Source organism: Haplochromis burtoni, unplaced genomic scaffold (genome assembly GCF_018398535.1).
Source record: "Haplochromis burtoni strain Fernald_Lab_line unplaced genomic scaffold, NCSU_Asbu1 Contig_219, whole genome shotgun sequence".
NCBI lineage: Eukaryota > Metazoa > Chordata > Actinopteri > Cichliformes > Cichlidae > Haplochromis > Haplochromis burtoni.
In genome coordinates, this window is record NW_024582580.1 from 495,967 (window position 1) to 514,825 (window position 18,859).

The 18,859-nt window shown below is 38.3% G+C and overlaps 1 protein-coding gene across 4 annotated transcripts; it reads right to left on the reverse strand.

Annotated features, from left to right (window-relative positions):
• Positions 1–2: 2 nt before the first annotated feature.
• Positions 3–18,208, reverse strand: LOC102296825 (epidermal growth factor receptor substrate 15-like 1). 4 transcript variants are annotated; one of them, XM_042226585.1, is made up of 23 exons: positions 18,034–18,208; positions 17,549–17,590; positions 17,309–17,398; positions 17,161–17,208; positions 16,945–17,040; positions 16,700–16,765; positions 16,463–16,588; positions 16,306–16,365; positions 15,940–16,224; positions 14,599–14,756; positions 12,089–12,254; positions 10,674–10,759; positions 9,158–9,230; positions 8,748–8,909; positions 8,059–8,256; positions 7,104–7,268; positions 6,725–6,836; positions 6,438–6,577; positions 6,133–6,193; positions 4,652–4,737; positions 4,312–4,378; positions 2,751–2,875; positions 3–1,553 (listed from the first exon to the last, which is right to left on the reverse strand). In XM_042226585.1, the coding sequence occupies exons 1-23, from the start codon at positions 18,058–18,060 to the stop codon at positions 1,407–1,409; spliced, it is 2,586 nt and encodes an 861-aa protein (XP_042082519.1). In that variant the 5' UTR covers positions 18,061–18,208; the 3' UTR covers positions 3–1,406. The 4 variants fall into 4 exon arrangements, 3 of the variants coding, with proteins under 3 accessions (XP_042082519.1, XP_042082520.1, XP_042082521.1); XM_042226586.1 differs by lacking the exon at positions 2,751–2,875 and adding an exon at positions 1,987–2,003 and having other exon boundaries at positions 18,034–18,206; XR_006055116.1 differs by having other exon boundaries at positions 1,455–1,553; positions 1,987–2,875; positions 18,034–18,207.
• Between the last annotated feature and the right edge of the window lie 651 nt (positions 18,209–18,859).

Sequence of the window (18,859 nt, forward strand, 5' to 3'; positions counted from 1 at the left end):
TGCTTGGTGTTAAAAATCACTTTTATTCAATTAAAAGTCCTTACAGTTTTGAGCAACTCAAACCTTTACCTCAAAATTATATACATAATGTGCAGCAATAGCACATTACAGTGTTAACGTGTTGAAAAATAAGGCGCCGTCACTCTGTGCATGTCCAAATAACGGTGCATACATTATGTGCCACATAAACCTGATTAGTGTTTTGTATGATTACAAGGATGCAATAATTCAGGCCATTTGCAGAAAAGTCCTCCCACTAGATTACTAGACAGTGATAACACAAATCCATATGAAAAATAATAAATATCCAAAAGGTCGATTTGGCTGAATAGCAGAAGTAGTAAAAAGGTGTAACAGCACCAGTATAAACAAGAGAGGTTTACACTTCCTCCATTTAATAGAGGCATTAGTTGCAGGGAGCTATTTGGGTGTTACAACAATGCAACCAATGATGATCTATCTGACAAACAAGCTGTTCGCAGAGGAAGAGCGCTCCAAGTGGACAGAGCTGGGTTCACAGGAAAGGAAGACCGTAATGATTATCATTAGCATCTTTAGGATTTCCAATATATTCCAGTACTCTTTTAATTCATGCACTTTACTTATATAAATATTAGCTATGAAAGCATAAATGCCCAGAAACACCAGTAGCATTTAAAATGAGAATCTAAATCATGCTACTGATGATCTCATAACTTGTTTAAGACAGGAATGGAGTTTTTTTCCCCCGTCTTTTATTTGGTTGAGCTCAAAATAAAACCGTATAACTATATACACTAAAAGAAGAGGTTTCCTAAAAAATGAAATAAAACAAAATAAAAACAAAACAAAATAAATTTGAAAAAAGTCAATTGAATGTCAGCAGAGCAAATGTTTCGACTTTCATTGTGATTTTTCTGAGCGATATAAAAACAGTTTTAGGATGTATCTCACTTCATACATGACAAATTAGCTGCTTTCGTTTCTAAATAAAACAAAAATATTTTTAAAATGTTATTTTACCTTCAAAAAAAGCCCCCACAAATTTGGATAAGGTAAGGCTGATTAGCCATAACCAGATATGGAGTTAGATATAGGTTGTAGTAGTCGAGTACCCTGCCGGTTTGGCTTGCGTTAAATCCATGTTCTTGGAGGATGAAGCAAGGCTTAAATCAAGTGCCTCCATATTGTCCCTGATTATAGTTTCCACATAGTTTGGGAGCAATGAACCTTAACTAGTAGCTAAATGTGGAGTCATTTGAACACAAGTACAGTCATAGCTGCAGAAACACTGGGCTCTTGCACAAGTTGGTAACAGGGGGTGCTAGTCATGTCGGGCCAATGATGGTACTGTTGTCACGAGCCTGTAGATGGCGGGCTGTAAGGAAAAGTGAAGGGGACAGAAAGTTGTGCTGGAGCACGCCTGCTCAGGTGTTCGGCATGGTGGTCTTGCTGAGAGCGATGGCCAGCTCCAGGTCCTTCTGCTCCTGGAGCTGCAGCCTCCTCAACCTCTCCCGTTCCTCATGCTCGCTCTCACGCTTGGCCCACTCCAGCTGCTCGCTCTCACTTCCAAACTGGAGCAGAGACACAAACATTAGATGTGCGCAATAAAAAGCAGGAATGTAGTCGTATAAGACACAACAGACGAAACACAGGAAGAAATATGCAAAAAATTTAAAATAAATAAATAAAAATCAAGCGTTTCTAGTTGGGCTGATTCTCAAGAAACTGCATTATTTAGCTAAATGATCTGATACATAGAAAAATACTAATCAAAAATTGAATGCAAATTAAAGACAATTAGATTTCACTTTTACATCACACAAGACAGCAAAGAAGGTGCTGCTCCACTACAACAAATCAATGGTCACATTTCCCAAATTCTGTGTTTGGATGCAGGAATGGAGGAAAATAATTATGCTCGAGAATCGCTTTACTTAGATTATGCTTTGCCGACAGGTTTTTCACATGCAAAGAATCGAAAAGCACACCTTTATACAGTCTTACCTTAACATGTTCAGATCCTGGCAGAAAAACAAAAATTACAACACAGAGCTCGATATAAAAACCACAAATCCCTTTCACAACAGTCATGCTGGGATGAGGGATAAAATAAATACATATCATGTCAAGTGATACAAACCAGACACAAAAAGCTGCCATGCATCACCTCTCCACATGAGAGCACAGTCAGCCGTTAGGCTATACAAGATGGCAAATAAGCGGAAGGTGGGACATAAAGAGGGAGATTTACTCTGTTGTTCTCTGCTTTGAGGCATATCATGCTTTGACAGCGAATAAGCCTTTAGCTTGCACTTCGAGACTTGAAAAATGCTCCTCAAGTGATACCTGACCAGGCAAGTTCATGAACTCGCCAACTATGAGTTTATAAATCCTCGCTTCCTCTCAAAGGAAAAGGCAAAGATGACAGCAAGCATGCAAGCCCCTTTACCAGGTGCACAGAGCCAATCTATAACTCGACAGAGACTAGCAGAGGGACTGTCCAACTCAGTCATGCAATCATTTACTTTCCTTCTAAACCAAGCAGTTGAAAAGCTCTCACATGTTCTGTCAGTTGTTAGTTAACAGCCAGTAAACACAAAAGTTCTTTGAGTGCCTTCTGAACACACTGCTTTTGGGGCGTTAACAGAATGAGGCCCAATGACACAGAGCTGACACCTCTGTGGCTTGAACACAGCAATCTAAAGATCGAGATGAGATCAGCAGCTTGTGCAGGCAAATATACTCTACAGCAAGTACACTACACTTACAGATGCAAAATTTGCAAAACCCATAGGATAATCTTTGGATGTTTTACTCGACTGTGTCGTAAAGAAAGAGTCTGCACCATCTGCTGTGGAGCCAACGCTCTGGAGCAGCTCTGATGGACTCAAACCTATCAGAGAAGGAAGGACATTTAAATAAGATAATATATATAAAAAAAACCCAACATGACAGAAAATGCTGCTGTTAGCATCTTCATTAGAGATATTTCTCACCGATACCCCCCTTGGGAAATTGAACTCACACTTTAAAGGCTAACGCATAATACTTTGCCACTAAATATTCACAGGAAGCCAACAGCTTCATGCAAGCAGAGTAGTTACCCAGGGGAAAGCCACATTGATTCAAAAAATGTGGTTAACACCTTTTTCAGTACAGCTCACTGATGCAGTGAAGCTTAAACATGCACACGGTTGCTTTTTTGGAACTTGCTATTGTAAAAGATGGACACACCCTTGTGTACAGTAAGCACACATTTCTTATAATGATGGTACTATTAATAAGTGAGAATGTTGTTTATCTCACGGACTTTGTGCACCAATGCAGCACAGGCTGCTCCTGCAAATTCAAGGGCTCAATTTTCCGAAAAACTAATTCTTTGATTTGTCAAATTAAAAAGAATTGATTAAGAAAAAACAAAACAAAAAGAAAAACAAGTATTATTAGAGTTGTTTACAAATGCTGCTGCAACACAGCTGCAAAAGAATAAATCCAATCAAATAAAAAAATATATTAAAAGTTCTAACTGTTGAGCAACTGTCCTTGTAATACAGAAAGTCAACGGTGCCCACGGTTTGTGAGAGTGGACTTCTCACTTCCCCATCACACGTGAAGCACGTCTCTAGTTCAAGACAAACCATGGCTACTCATCTCTACCCTTTTCTGTGCGGTAAAGGGGAACACTAACTTTCCCAGGCTGATGCTTCTGCTACAAGAATAAGTGCAAGGTCACAGCGGAAGGGCATGTACTGGGCATGGCTTCTAGGTAATGTGTGAATTCACATGTGCATAAAAAAAACAACACGAACAAAACCACAAAAAAAAAAAAAAAAAAAAGGATGAGAAAGTTGTTCTCAAGGCTCCTCATCCTGTACACAAGAATATCTTAACACATCACTGCGGCAGAGTCTTAATAACAGCATTATCATTTAAAGGACTCGTATCTCTGCCAGCAGCTTTCCTGTTTACCAAATCAAAAGAAGAAATTATGTTCTCAGCACCCTAGCACCTCAGTAGGGAAGTTGTTTTTTTCTTTTTTTTTTTTTCCACCACCATTAAGCATCAAATCCTTATTTCACAGGACGGTTACTCGCCGTGAAAACCCCCAAAAGTTCTTATGCTTTTATTTTGAGTTACATATGAGTAAAGAGAATGTACCATCATCACTGGCATATAAAAAAAAAAAAAAGTGTGATCTGTTTAGCAGATCTGACCCATTTCTATTTCCTAGTTATGAACACCATGCCTGCACATGCGCAGTCAAGTTCATCAAAAACACGTTTTATGTTATTTTATATAGATATACATATGAATAAACTCGATGCTTACCATAGGGAGGTGCAGGCCTCTTAGGCACACTTTTCTTTGGGATTGGGAGTACAGGATTGTCCGACTTCTTCTCAGACACAAGACAAAAAGAAAAGAAAAACCATTAGCTGTATACAAAACGATGACCCCAACAGAAATGTCAGCTAAGATGTAAAGCCTCTGGACTTATACAAGGTAGACCCTTTTCAGAAATGTGATAAATTGGAAGGAAAAAAAACAAAAAAAAACAAGACCTCAGTCACGATGAAAGTTAAATTAACAGCACGGCTTTCTTCAGCTTTAGTGGAAAACTATGCTTTATGGTGCAACTGATTCATAACTTCAAGTCTCCAGAGCTTACCTTTGACATCTGACTAAAGTCAGCAAATCCACCCCCCTTGCTTCCAAAAGAGTTGCTTCCAAAGGGGTCTGCTTTCCCAAACAAACCTGTGACAAGAGTACATTGAAATGCATTTGGAACATTTGAATACATTTATGGAAAGAGCCAGAAACTATAATGAAGTTCAGCCCCAAACCACACATTCAAAATCCTCTCTGCATCTTGCTTATTCTGAAAGGGCCTGTTTTCTATTTTCAGAAGAGGCAATGTGGCATGACCGTTTAATTTTCCATGACATTTTACAAAAAACCTGTAAAGCAGAGGTTTTGTTTAACCTGACGTATGCATCGGGCGTCATTTGGCGTCCTGTTAACTATAACCATGCCTGGCTTGTTTTGAAGCTCAGCAGTATGCCACTTAATGAAGAAAAAAAAAAAACAACCCTGCATTTTTTCACCGTGAAAAAACAAAACATCGTAAGAGAATATGTTTGTTGTGAGTGTTCGACCACAAAAGGCCCGTTCATGTGCAGGATCGGTGTTTTTCTTTTGCGCACAGTAACTCAGCTCAGGTCTACAGTCGACTCTGTGTTCATCTTAAACACGTGTAGCACGGCAGAGCATCAACCAGCAGCAGCCACCAACTTAAAACAACTTCCGCACCAAAAGAGGCACAGCAGTTCAACAGCAGCAAGTATAAAGACAGGACAGAGGCAGAAGGGAACTGGTTAAAGGAGTGGCAGTGTATTCTAGTAGAGAAGGACCAGCAGTCACAGAGTTTCTGTTATGCTTGGCTCCGGTTAGCCTCCTGTTTTTCCAGGGGGTGGGGGGTATTTTTAGTTGGTCAGTAGTTAAATGTGTAGGTACTCGACTAAAAATAGCCCAAAACCACAGGAAAAATTGAAGCCACAGTGAGTAAAAACTGTTTGCCCCTGGTGCTCCCCCCAAAATAAAATCTAAATCTAACACGTCACCCAGAATGGGCAAAAAGACTCTTTTAAGATGGGTTTCACAACTAAAGAGAGTTCTCATGTTTAGATGTCTGTTTTTAGAGTCATATTTTCAGTAAAAGGCTTGGAAAATCTGCTCTTATTAGTACAGGGATGACTATACGTGGAAATCGGCATGGATTCGTGCATGAAAACACGATCATACATCATCGTCTCAATAACAGTGAATGGAGAAGGATGAGTAACATATTTAAATATGACCTGTCCAACTTATGTACTACAAACTAGCTACATGAGGCCTCTTCCTGTTAAAGTTAAAAGATGGGGGTTTTTTTGCCTCTCAAAGTACTTGATTAAAGGGGATCATCAGATTGTTACGGTTCTTGAGATGACTGCTGGTATGAGCTGGTTGCTATTTTAATAAAAGTGAAATTGAAAAAATGTTAAACTGAAGAACTCTGGGGCTATGTGCAAACAAATTATTCTTGGTTTTAATAATTTGAGATTTAAAGTCTCTTTCAGTGTGCTTTGACTTCCCATGTTTCTTCTGTACCTGAGTCCTTTGTTTTTGGGCTGTTTGATCTGAAGGAGTCACTGCTGCCAAAAGGACTTGGCTGACAAATGCAAAAGAAGGGGAAAAAACAAAAACAAACAGAGTGAGATTTAATTCAGTCAAACACATTTAAAATGTACACACTATGACCACGCCACAAATCTCTTTCTGGTTTGCTTTTCCATTTATCTGCGAGCATAAAAAAAAGAAAATCTTCTTGAACTAATAATCGCACTGCATCTAAAAGAGCCATATTAACACTCCAAAGTAGTATCACTTGGGGAAGGGGGGGAAAAAGTCAATACCTTGACTGGAGGTACAGGTTTTCTGCTAAAGGGGTCTCCAGATCCAAACAAGTCTGGCCTGTCAGTTGTCTTAAAAAAGTCTTCAGATGAGGTGCCTTTGAAAGGGTCGCTTTCTTTGAAAGGATCACTTCCAAATGGATCTAGAAAAAGGACACCACCATCATTTACATCCTCTAACAAGAAAAGCTCATTAGAAGGGATACAAACTGAATGCAAGCAGCAGCTGACAGGGCCACAGTCGTTACAGAAAAAGGAGTAAATAAGGAGACTTGAGGAAGTATTCACACCTTTGAAGAGGTCAGATTTGAAGGGATCCTCCATCTTGAAGGGGTCTGCTTGAGTCTCCTTGGCAGCACTGTTGTTGTTGAACATGGCTATCCTTGACTTTAAAGAGCCCTCCTGATTAACCATTCAGAAAACAACAAATCAGCAACAATCTTATCAGTAAAGCCCTTTACCAATGTACCCGGAAAATATCCAGAAATTAACTTCCACGTTACAAGTCTGGGTACATTTGCACTTCTCTAGCATCTCCAGAGCAAAACGACAAAGGAAACAAAATCTGAATCCAGACTATTAGAGAACAGAAAAAATGAGTTTCTTGGATTTAGACTAAAATTGTATTGTGAATGAATAATCCTTCATAGGTAGTTGTGGTCTCCTCACCGTACTTCTGAAGCTTCCATCCTCCCTTTCAGCAAAGCCTTCATTTAGGTCCGGCAGGTTGCTCAAGTTTCCTGCGTTGATTTCTTTCAAAGCATTGTTGTACTGCTCAATGGTCTTGGTCAACTCTTTCTGGCTCTCCTGAATCAGTGACAACTTACCACGAGCCTAAAAAACACAAAGAATGTCAATCTACAGTATACCAACATGCTTCTAAAGAACCACACTGATATCTATCCACTTATGTCCAAAGGTAGGTAGGTTAAATCATTCACTGTCTATGAACCAATAATTTCCACTATGACAATATAAATACTGTGACCTCCTCTGGCCCTGACAAACGTTCCCCGTATCATGACAAAAGAAAAAGCCAAAACTGAAAATGAAACTAAAGAAAATCAAAAGTAAAAGGAAACATTTTTAAATATTAAAAACTAAACTGAAATAAGAAAACGGTTTCCAGACACCAACTGAAATAAACAGACTTCAAAAGAAAAATACAAAAAAATAATACAATAATTCCACTACTTAAAGGGAGCATAACAAATCTGTATCAACTGGGGCTAACAAATTTTTGGGTAGAAATGCTGGCGGTTGTTTTTAGGCAGGATTGTAATCTGGATATAAACTGAACTGCCTGTAAGCGGTTTAGGTGTTTTGTACCTTTAAAGGTAGGAGTAAGAGAGTAAACGTCTGCTTCAAAATGATTATTTAAAAAACAAAAGAAAATAAAAACAAGTTAAATTCAAACTTGAATTTAACTTTACGTACTAGTTGAAACTTCACTAGTAGATAAGCATAAATTAGTATAAGTGTTATTATTAGTACTACTGGATATCTAGACCTTTATCCCACTTTCCAACCTGATCTTTAATCCCAACAATGCTACTATGGAGCTTGGTGGTCTGAAGTGGCACAACATCCTAAAGTAACCTGTTGCCTTTCCCTCTGAACTGACCTGACTGATCTCATCCTGGGTGGTTTTGAGTGACTTAATGATGCTGTCCAGCTGAGTCCGACCGGACAGCAATCTCTGCTCTAGCTGTGCCTCCTCCTCTTGGACTCTACTCAGGTCCGTTTTGGTGCGACTCAGTTCATCTTCCTGACTGCGGAGGTCAGTCTCCTGTGAGCGGATCTGGCTCTGCAGAGATGAAATCTTCCAAACAAAAAGAAAGGAGTTTATATCTGCAGGATCAACATCCTGCTTGCGGTTCATTTAGAAATTGTAGATTTCAATTATAAATTTTTTAAATGCAATCAGTGCTTCACTTCTTACATATTTTTTTTTCCACATCCATCTTGCACCAACAAACTAAAAGCCAAATATGCACAGCTGCCTCTAAAGCAGTTACACTGACTTTCTAAACAAAGACCTTATTGTATATGTGGTGAATGTGTTTAAAAATACTAACTCTCACCACTTTCATGTAAACAAATCTTAACCTCAGATGACCAATGTTTTGACATCTGGCCTGATATCAGAGATCGCACTGACACCAAACCATTATCAGCTTAGACCAAAAAGATTACACTACAGTAAAACCACAAATGCATGTGTACCACTGTCACCAGTAGCCAAACACAAAACCCAATAACATTTCTCAACTGAAATACATGCGCATCACTTCAGTGTGTCACATCTCTAACCTTCTGGGTTTCATCCTGGCACTTCTGCTTGATGTCGTTGAGCATTCCCTCAAGCCTGGAGCGCTGTTGGTCCATTTCCTCCAGGCGTACCTGGGCATCCTGCTTCTGGGACTCCAGGTCTTGCAAGCTGCTGCTCTCCCTTTCCAAATTATTCTGCAAGCCCTGAGGGTCAAGGAAAACCCGCACAGAGGCACATGTGTTTGCAGAAAGTATAGCTATTAGGCATGATCTTTTCTGAGTTATTAAGCCTTCAGTTCCCCTCAAAATTATGCAATTTGTGCTGGATTTGAAGTATTTCTGACAACTTTTTAAATTGTAGAATAAAACGGACTGGAATTTACTCATGAATACCATTAACTAACTTAACTTTAACCAGGCAAACTAAATTATTTTATTTTATTCAGTCTTACCTGCACATCACTGTTTTTTTGTCTGAGGGCCTCCTCCTTCTCTCTGATCTCATGCTCCAGGATGAATTTGTCTCTACAGATGAAAAACACGAGCCAAACAATGGCAGAGAGGTTATAAAATGGACATCACTCACCAACAAACGAGAGGCAAATGACAAAAATTATACCCAGTGTTTGATTTTTCTGTCTAGATTTGCAGGCAACATAATGGATAAGAGAAATCAGAATTAAAATATTCAATCAAAATGATCTGCCAACATTGATTTCTTTTTTACAAGGCTATGGAAAAGTCACAGAAATTAACACACCTAGTAACCTTTAATGTTTTAAATGTAAAAAGTTCAACGTTTTAGAGGTCTAATGGGCATCAGCACCGAGCAGTAAAATAAATGTATTAATGTGAACTGATACACTCTGTGTGCTTGAAATGGAAATCAATTCACAACAATTACTTTCATCTGTTATTTCCAGCTACAGTGTTACTTTTTACTGGTATTTATTTTATTTTATTTATACGGCCACTACAGATCTCCAGCGACTCATCAACTGCCCCATTTTACGTGAACGTGCACAGAGCCTGCAGCCAAATATCTGGTTTAACAAAGAATGCTGAAACCGCTAACGTGATGCGATATCTGTTATCTCTGACTGTGGTTTTCTAGTTTTGTCAAGCCACCCTAATGCAACGAGACTAAACAAAAAGAGGCTAAACTCGCTCATAGTCCTTCTGCAGCACATTCATTATGACTATGTCACTGTTGGTGCGTTATCAAGTGCCCTGTTAATAAAAAAATTTTAAAAAAGGTTGCTTGAGATGAATTTTTAATACTTTTTATTGGCTTATAAATGTATTTTACAGTATGCACAAATCTATTTTGAATTGTAAATGCTAATGGAACGATTGCACCTTCCATGCGCTGCAGTCTTTATACACTATTCTTTGACACATTCTCTTAGTTGCTTCCTTCTTACACCACAAGTGTTTGGCCATAGGGTGAAAATACTGACTGCAAGAAAAAACTATTTACATCAAATGTTAACTCATGACCATGACTTCCTGGACTGCTGTCAATAGCCAGAAAAGGCCAGCAGCCAGTTAATCAAGTTGCCCAACATGTTGTTTGTGTGGGGTCTTTGTTCGTTTTGTTTTTTTAAATTAAACATACTCTGGGCCATTTGGGGTAATGATTATATTAAACCCTGGTGCCAAATTACATTAGAAAAATGTCTCGTGATAATACAAATATATTTAACAGTCCAAAAACAGACAAAGGTGTAGTCAACTGTAACCATTTACTGCAATTCATTTTCATGTTTGTCAGCAATCCGTATAGAGTTACACAGTGAGAAGTATGTTGACAGCTGTTGAGTACAATGCATCCTGTATACAAACAGTACAATAGTATGAAAAAAACTTTGATCTAGAACATCACCTTACTAAAAGCTTGTCTACTTTTTCCTCACAGGAAGCAAAACAAAACTGTCCCTACTGCTAGTTACGGTTTAGTGGGCTCACCTCTGCAGATGAGATATTTCCTTACTGAGGTCATCCAGCTCTTTGATACCTGTCGGCTCTGTCGACCCTGTGTAGCCGATACCGTCCTGAGGTGAGAGACATTGAGACAGACGAGTTAGACAGGAGAAAAAAGGTAGGAGAGAAGATATGATGAGGGTGACTGGAGGGGAGCACAGAAACAGTTGATTAGGACTGGGAAATGGACAGGCGAACGACGAAGAATCTGTTCTAACAGGCAAAGGAGTACAAGGAGGGAAAAGAGGTCAGGGAAGATGTGAGTGATATGCAGTGGGAAAGAGGTGCTCCCCGCTGTTGTGTCTAAAGAAACAAAAGTCAGAGGAAGGAAATACAAACAGCTCACACAGTCAGCGTAGGAGCAAGCCAGCCAGACGATACATAAATTGCACACAAGGCTATTTAAAAGAATTCAATGCAACAGTAAATTTTGGAAGACTGTTTATTGTTAAACAGACCCATGCCATATCAAGAAGCCTAAACAAAAATATTGGGCAATTTGCAAAATTGCTGAAGCAGACCAAGACAACACATAATCTATTTAAGCTTCGTGTTTCACCTGAAATAGACTATCCATGATATATAACTGATACAGATATATAACTGATAGCTGATGCCAACACCATCAGCTATTGGTTCACTTCCTATTTATAAAGTTGTTATTGGCCCAGAATTTCAGTGCATTTAAATTAAATTGTGTTTCTTAGAATTTACTGTAATGATGACATTAATTTGATAATATTAATAATAAAAGCATGATTGGTCTGAAAAGCTCAACTGGAGTAACTGATTTGTTTTCCTCACCTTGGCAGTCAAGCTTAAACCCACTTAGTTCAGATAGATTAAATTTTACTTTTACACTCATTGAAAAATAAAAAGCTAACTTCTTGGTAATGGTAATTCATGTTTTTTTCCCCCCAGATAAATTTAAGTAAAAGGTTACATGCTGGTTTACTTGATTGCCCACTTAACAGTGGCCCCATTTCACTACTCATATTAAAAATTATTTGTTCTATTATATCCTCTTTAATATAATAGAATGGTATTCTCTTATGCTGCGTTTCCTTGAAGATCAAAAAATGTCAAGCCAGTGATGATGACAGCAGGTGGCAGCACTTTAAATGTTCCCATATTATTGTTCACCTTCTCTTTGGAACAGAGAGAGAGAATATAATAGAACAAGAGCGCCACCTTGTGGCAAAGGCCCAACTACTCACAATGTGCACCTTAAAAAAAAGAAAGAAACCAAGTTCTGGTCTCACAGAAGGCAATTTTTAATAAGCACTTTGTTTAAAAAAAATAAATAAATAAATAAATAAATAAATAAATAAATAAATTGTAATAAACTGGCAAACCGACAGATGAAGAAGTGGTTGGAATATGGTATAGGCAGAACTCACAAAGCCCATAGCTGATGATGCAGATCGTTCTGATGGAGGGATCATGTCAGGAGTGAGAGCAGAGGGAGGGTCGATGCCTTTATTGACCTTTTGTTGGATCAAATGCATGGCTAGAGCAAACTGCTCCTCGTTCAGCTTGCCTGTTTGTTTTGTGTCAGCAAGTCCCCTATGGAGGAAGAGGAGACATTTTTCTCACCCTATTACATACTTCTGAGCAATAATATCAGCAATTTTTACAAATATAAATCCCCACTGAGTGGTTACCATGGACAAATGGTCCATTTTATGCTGGTTAAGTGAGCATCCTTTAAATCATGTTTAAAAAAACCCCCACTTCTGTTCCACTTCTCTAGACCAAATGTAGTCATTTGGTTGAACTCAGATGATTTGTCAATGCCTTCAATAACCTGACCTGTAAATTTGCAATTTTGAACATTTATATACACTATAATACAACTTCATACAATATAAACAATTTTAATATTTGCACTGCCTTTTAAAATTGTAACTACACCCTACTCTTGCGTACACAGCATTCAATTTACTTTATTCTTTTCTATTCTTAGGTTTATTTTATTTTTTAGTTAGTTGTGTATTTAGATGTGTGAAGGGAACTTGCAAAGTAAGAATTTCATTGCTCATTGTAACCATTTGTGTTTTGCAGTGTATATGACAATAAACTTCTTGAATCTAATTTTAAGTGGCCACAAGATGGTGCTATATAGATTTATCTGGGAGAATCCTCCTGACTATGTTTGCATTTTTAAAAAAGAGAAAGAAAACAAAAATCGACTTCCAGTTGGAATCGACTTTAATTTGAATAATCTGGTATCGATTCATTTAAAATTTATTTTTAAATATAAATGTATTTTGCCATAAAAGCCAGAACCTCCGCTAAAAGCTCACAAAAACATTTCAACAATTGCCAAACAGCTAAAACAGCAAATGATTAAAGAGCAGGTAAACGGATTTTGCAAAAAGATGTAAACAAAGCGTCGTTAACCCGACAGCTCGTACATGGACATGTCGGGTGCTGAAAGCCGACATCTGACAGATTCTGAACTGCAGGCTTCGTCACTCTCTGCCCAATATACTTCTATACTTCCAGACCAGTTTCCCATTAAAAAAACAACAACTCTATTTTCTGCATTACTCACTTGCCTATTATGCACCAGTCTGTTGTATACATTGTTGTCAGCTTCTGATTTTTTCTCTCCCCAAAATAACCTCCGACAGCGATAAAACCGCTGTAACTTTGCTCTGTTCCGCTTCAGCAGCATCAGTCTTTGTACAAGTAATGTCCACATGTTGATTCGTGGTTTTCTTTAGTTTTTGATCTACTGCAGCATATTTTCAGGGGGGTTATATGCTATAAAAGATCAGGCCTGGAAAATCTCCTTCACATTTTTCTCTGTTTTATCCTCAGTTACTTTGACACAAAGGCATCTGCTGTGATGCTTACACCTCTGATAATGTCTCACACGTGTCAGTTCTGGGGTTTTTTGTTTGTTTGTTTTTTTTTTTACCTCCTTCGTAATTGCACAGAAATAGTCAAATGGAATCGAATCAAAACAGGACGAAGTGTAAAAATGTATGAAAATGTTGACATCTTCACCAATTTAACACAATGGCAACAAAAAGAGTTAAGTCTATAACTTTTTGAACAATGAAACCGTTTTTGTGACACCAACACAGTGGATTTTAAATGTACACGTTAAGATAAAAACCCAGATAAACCTATCAGAGAGAGAGCAACAATTTTAGGACTGGTCAAATCCACAAACTTGTTCTCTCCTAATAAGAAGAAATGCAAATGAAAGCTCAGGAACACCTGAAGTTCATGATGACAGAATTATTTCTATGGTTATGAGAAATGACCCATCATTTTTCATATAACCAAATCAAGAACACTCTCCAGGAGGTACACATACAATCAAACACTTTTATGAATGTGTAAGCAACACAGTGCCCAGTGCAAATGGATAATAACGCAACACAAACTGCAAAAGAGCCCGAATAGTTTCTCAAGGGCAAGAAATTGGATATTCTTTGATGGCCACGTGAGTCACCTGATCTCAACCCAACAGAGTATGCTTTTCAGTAACTGAAGACTAAACTTAAGGCATAGAGAGCCACAAACAAGCAGCAACTAAGGGTGGCTGCAGTAAAGGCCTGGCGGAGGTTTTCAATGTAGGAGAGACAGTATATGGCAATGCCCATGTGTTCTAGACTTCAGGCAGTCATTAACTGTAAAGGATTTTTATCCTAATAATGATTAATGTAATACTTTTATTGATTCCCTTATGAATGAAAACTGAAAGTCTGCACTTCAACCATATATGAATTATTGTATTTTAAAAGCCACTGTGAGGGTGTAATGAAGAAAATGTAATTTGCTTGTGTTTTCTTACACTGTAGTGCTTTGGGAACATGTTATTCACAACATACAAAAAAAAAAAAAAAAAACCCAACAAACAAAATCTCTAAATATGTCTGAGCTGTGGTCTTACCATATCTGTGCGAGCATCGTCTGGGAGAGCGTACAATTCATGAAGAGCTCGATGACATCGCCGCCGTTGACGAGGCCGTCATTGTCAGTGTCCGTGTTCTTGAAAATTTCTTTATATTTCTCTCTGTCAGCCACTGGTACAACCCAGTTCACCGCCGGCTAGAGACAACAGAAGACATTGTGTGATATGAAATGATGAACACAGTATTCAGTATACAACAAACACACAGTTCTTCTTCGGTGCAGACAGGTTTAATTCACGCAACAAGAGGAATTTGTGAATCTGCACAATGAAATGGTTAAAACAGATCAGTAAAAACAAACCCCCCCCCAAAAAAAACAGTCCTCAGCTAGATGGAACTGCATTTGTAGGATGCTTTCTCACTGCCCTATCACAAACATTCACACAACTGTATAACATACACAATACATTAAAACTGTAACTAATCAAGCTAATAAAAAAATACAAAAAAATATATGCAAAAAAATGCAAGATGAAATGCATACCTTGCATTTTATTTCTGTCAAAAAACAAACTATTAAAAAACAAAATATAAAATAAAGCGTTTAAAGAAGCAGAAAGGGCCATGAATTAAAAAAAAAAAAAAAAAAAAAAAAAAAGACAGAACAACATAACAACTGATCAAGTGGTCAAGGTACAAAGGTAGTAAAAGTATTGCTACTCGTTACTTTCAGGAAAACCTGTTTCTCCAAAATTGAAATCCCTGAAGCTGTATCCTGGTAGAGAGAGGTTGGCCTTTGAACAATGCTCAGAACAATGTGGCAAAACAAGTCTACCCATTTGCAACAAAAGACAGTTAATACATGGCAACCTAGCTTGTTTAAGAGTTAAGAATCTGCCCTTGTGACACGTAGAGAGAACCCAGAAAAAAAATAAAATAAACAAATGTAGTGATTTTCCCTCATTACATCAAACGAATAGTCATGTGACCATTCGTTTGATATGCATGGTCATATGTGATATGATCATTTAAAGTGCTTTCCACCAACATCAGCTTCAGAGAGCACTTTATTATGTGCTTCAATTGTATGCACATATCCAATTTAAAATCATCAATTGACACAATATGTTTCTCTTTGGACTGTGGGAGGAAACTGGAGGACTCAAACACTTATGCAGGTAAAGGTACAACATGCAACCTCCGCAAAGACCAACCCTAGGAGGTCCAAACCCAGAAACTTTTTGAAGCAACATCACTGTGCTGTCAATTACATTGATATTATATATTGGGTTTAATCACATGACTCAACAGCCATAAAGAGGCATTTGCGCATCTTCGACTAATAATACTGTCCACACAAGCAATGTGAGGCAACATACCGGAGAACTGGACTTAAATGACTGTTTTGGAGAAAGGTTGGCAGCACCGGAGCCAAAAAGAGCAGCAGTGCCGAGGAGAGTAGTGTTGACCAGAGGAGAAGTGCTGCGTAAAGTTTCTTTGAGAAGAGCTGGACCAGTTCCAAGGCCAGACAGAGCAGGCAGCACAGGAACAGCACCTGGAAGTCCAACCCCAGTCTTCTTCCTCTTAGAAGGGGGGATAAGGGAAGCGGGTAAACTAGTGGGGAGCGGCTCCTTCTCCATGGTGCGATACACAAGATGCAAAGCCTGTAAAATGGAAAGTATAACCAATTATTACAAATAAAGAAGGGAACCCAGATAATATGTCAGTATGGAATCACAGTTTACCACGGTGAATTCTTCTTTGTCCAAGTGTCCATCTTTGTCCACATCACTTAGGTCCCAAATCTGCACAAACAATGAGTAAGTGCTCAATTTTAACAAACTGTTAAAATTACAAAAAAAAAAAAAAGGCTGCATAGTAGTACTTGACATGTAACATCACCTTTCCTAACACATCCAGAGGTAGCTTGGAGTTTATCAAAACTGGCCTGACTTTATCACCAGAGAGGAGGCCATTCACAGGTAACAGACTCTCAAAAATTCCCTCAAACTTTCCCTTTTCATCAGGCTGGGAAATAAAGAAAACAACAACAACAACAACAACAACTCAAGTTTAAGTGACAAGCCCATTTTTCTGTGATATCCTCATGACAGTTCTTGAAACCTTATAACATTTTACCTTAATGGCCCACTGTGAATCAGATGCTGTTGTTGAAACAGTTAGTAATGGGCTGCTTGTATCTTTCTATAAGAAAAAAAAAGAAGAAATAGAGTGAAATGAAATGCATCAACTTATCATTTTCTAAGACACTAAATAATGAAGTTTTCATATGATCCACAGAAATAATTCCCATAACATTATTGATTAATTCAGTTCTTTAGAGTTATTTATAATTATCATTATTATTTGTAATTATAACTTACAAATTTGGGTGCAGCTAAGTTTTGGTTGAGATTGTGAAGACTTATGTCATTTCCACCCTGCGCAGATGCCACCAGCCTCAAAGCTATGAAGAAACCCTAAAAAAAAAAAAAAAAAAAAAAAAAAAAAAAAAGAGGAAGAAAGCAGAACAAATCCTGTTTTTTCTGCATGCATCAGCACGACAATACCATCAAATTTACAAAGAAATTCTGCGTTACCCGCTTGTCCAAGTAGCCTTTTCTTTCTGAATCTGCCAAATCCCAAATCTAAAATACGTACATAAATAAATGCAAAGGTACAAGATTTTAGTTAGGTCAAATACATGACTGTGTGTTGTGTGTACATGTAGGTGACACTGTTACCCACCTTTCCCAGTGTGCTGTCTGACAGGGCAGACTTCTTAAGAAACTGAGCTGCATCGCCAGCTGATATTTTGCCTGTGTTTCCTGGGTCGAGCTATAAAGAATCATGAGGAAATTACCAGGAGGATACAGAGGATAGAAGTGTCTTTAAGAATGGGGTTACATAAAAGATCATACAGAGATGAATGCACAGTAAATGATCTGAAGTGAGGTGGGGAGCAACAGCAAACAACGTAGACCTTACCAGTCTGTAGTAGTTTTCATAAACTGGGTTTCCACTTGATAACTAAAGGAAACAAATTACAAATGAATGTGTATTAAGCATCAAATATACTAAATTAAGTTGCTAGAAAACGAATGGCTAATTTCAATGGCAACAAACTTCCAACATAGTCAGTTCATAAAGTAAAGGCCTTTTTTTTTTTTTTAGTTGCCACTTAGTCGTGTTTTGTTTTCAACAACACCACACTCTACACTAGCTTCATTACTGTCTTCGCCAGCAGTCGCTTTCCTTATCCTTTAAAGCGTACACTAACTTTGCTATCCTAACCTAGCTAACCCTGTCAACTTAGTTGACAGCGAAAGCTTAATAAAGCGTTCACAGTAGTTTATATTCATCCTATCTTATGAAGACCTAAAGCAGTCAGATCACATAACCGCTGTCGCTGTCAGATGTTAACGCTTTCTAATAAATTTTATTACTTTTCTTGAGCTGTTTGGAGTTGTTACCTGACTCAGAGTCATGAACGCCGCCATATCTCCTGGTGTCTCGGGAGTGCGCACAGAGTACTTAAAGGGAGCGGGCGCGAGCGCCTGGGGACCGGCGGGGACCGTGGTTCCGGTGGGTGTGGACACCGCGCCCTTGTCAGAGCTGCAGAGCAACTGCGCAAATTTGAATCCTATTAAAATGAAATGAGGTTTTCATGCCTGGGATGGTTTGCATGTGTGGTCAGCAGGTGTCCAACTTTACTTGGGACTGCACGGCATTTTTTAACCCCTAGTGCCGGGGTTTTGTCAGAACACCGGTCCTACAACGTCTTACATTTTCATTGGCTGCAGACAACACGTGGGTCTTACAGGGATGACGTCGCTGCTGCGTCTCTATTAAAACCCCAAAGAACTGTTTTACAGAAATTTAAGACATACACGAGTGGATAAAGCCCATAAATCCAAGCTTTAGTGTCCTTTAAGGTCTCTAATGAATTAGAAAAACATTCAGTTTAATGCAGTCACTGGATTGACGCTAAATAGTTTCTCTTATGTTTTAATTTTTCAGATGTCCCTTAGTCCCACATTCATTTTTCCGAGATGTGGTACACCAAAAATCATACAAACAGGCAAATTTTATGAAGACTTATGTTTCTGTTGTTTTTACAAACACATTTTGTTTTCAGTTTTTAAGTTCACACCAGATAATTTCCATGGCTATTTGTGAACTACATTTCAGAACCCACACACACACACACACACACATATATATATATATATATATTTTTTTTTTTCTTAGGTGAAGTGTAATTGTAGTTAACCCAAAGACACATGGATTACAGGCCCC

Excerpts from the sequence above, each read along its gene's own strand:
- LOC102296825 (XM_042226585.1), bottom strand. The coding sequence starts at position 18,060 with ATGGCGGCGTTCATGACTCTGAGTCAG. Across the intron at positions 10,760-12,088 it reads CATCATCAGCTATGGGCTTT|GACGGTATCGGCTACACAGG; the intron begins GTGAGTTCTGCC and ends CTCTCACCTCAG. Across the intron at positions 9,231-10,673 it reads GAAATATCTCATCTGCAGAG|AGACAAATTCATCCTGGAGC; the intron begins GTGAGCCCACTA and ends TTTCATCTGTAG.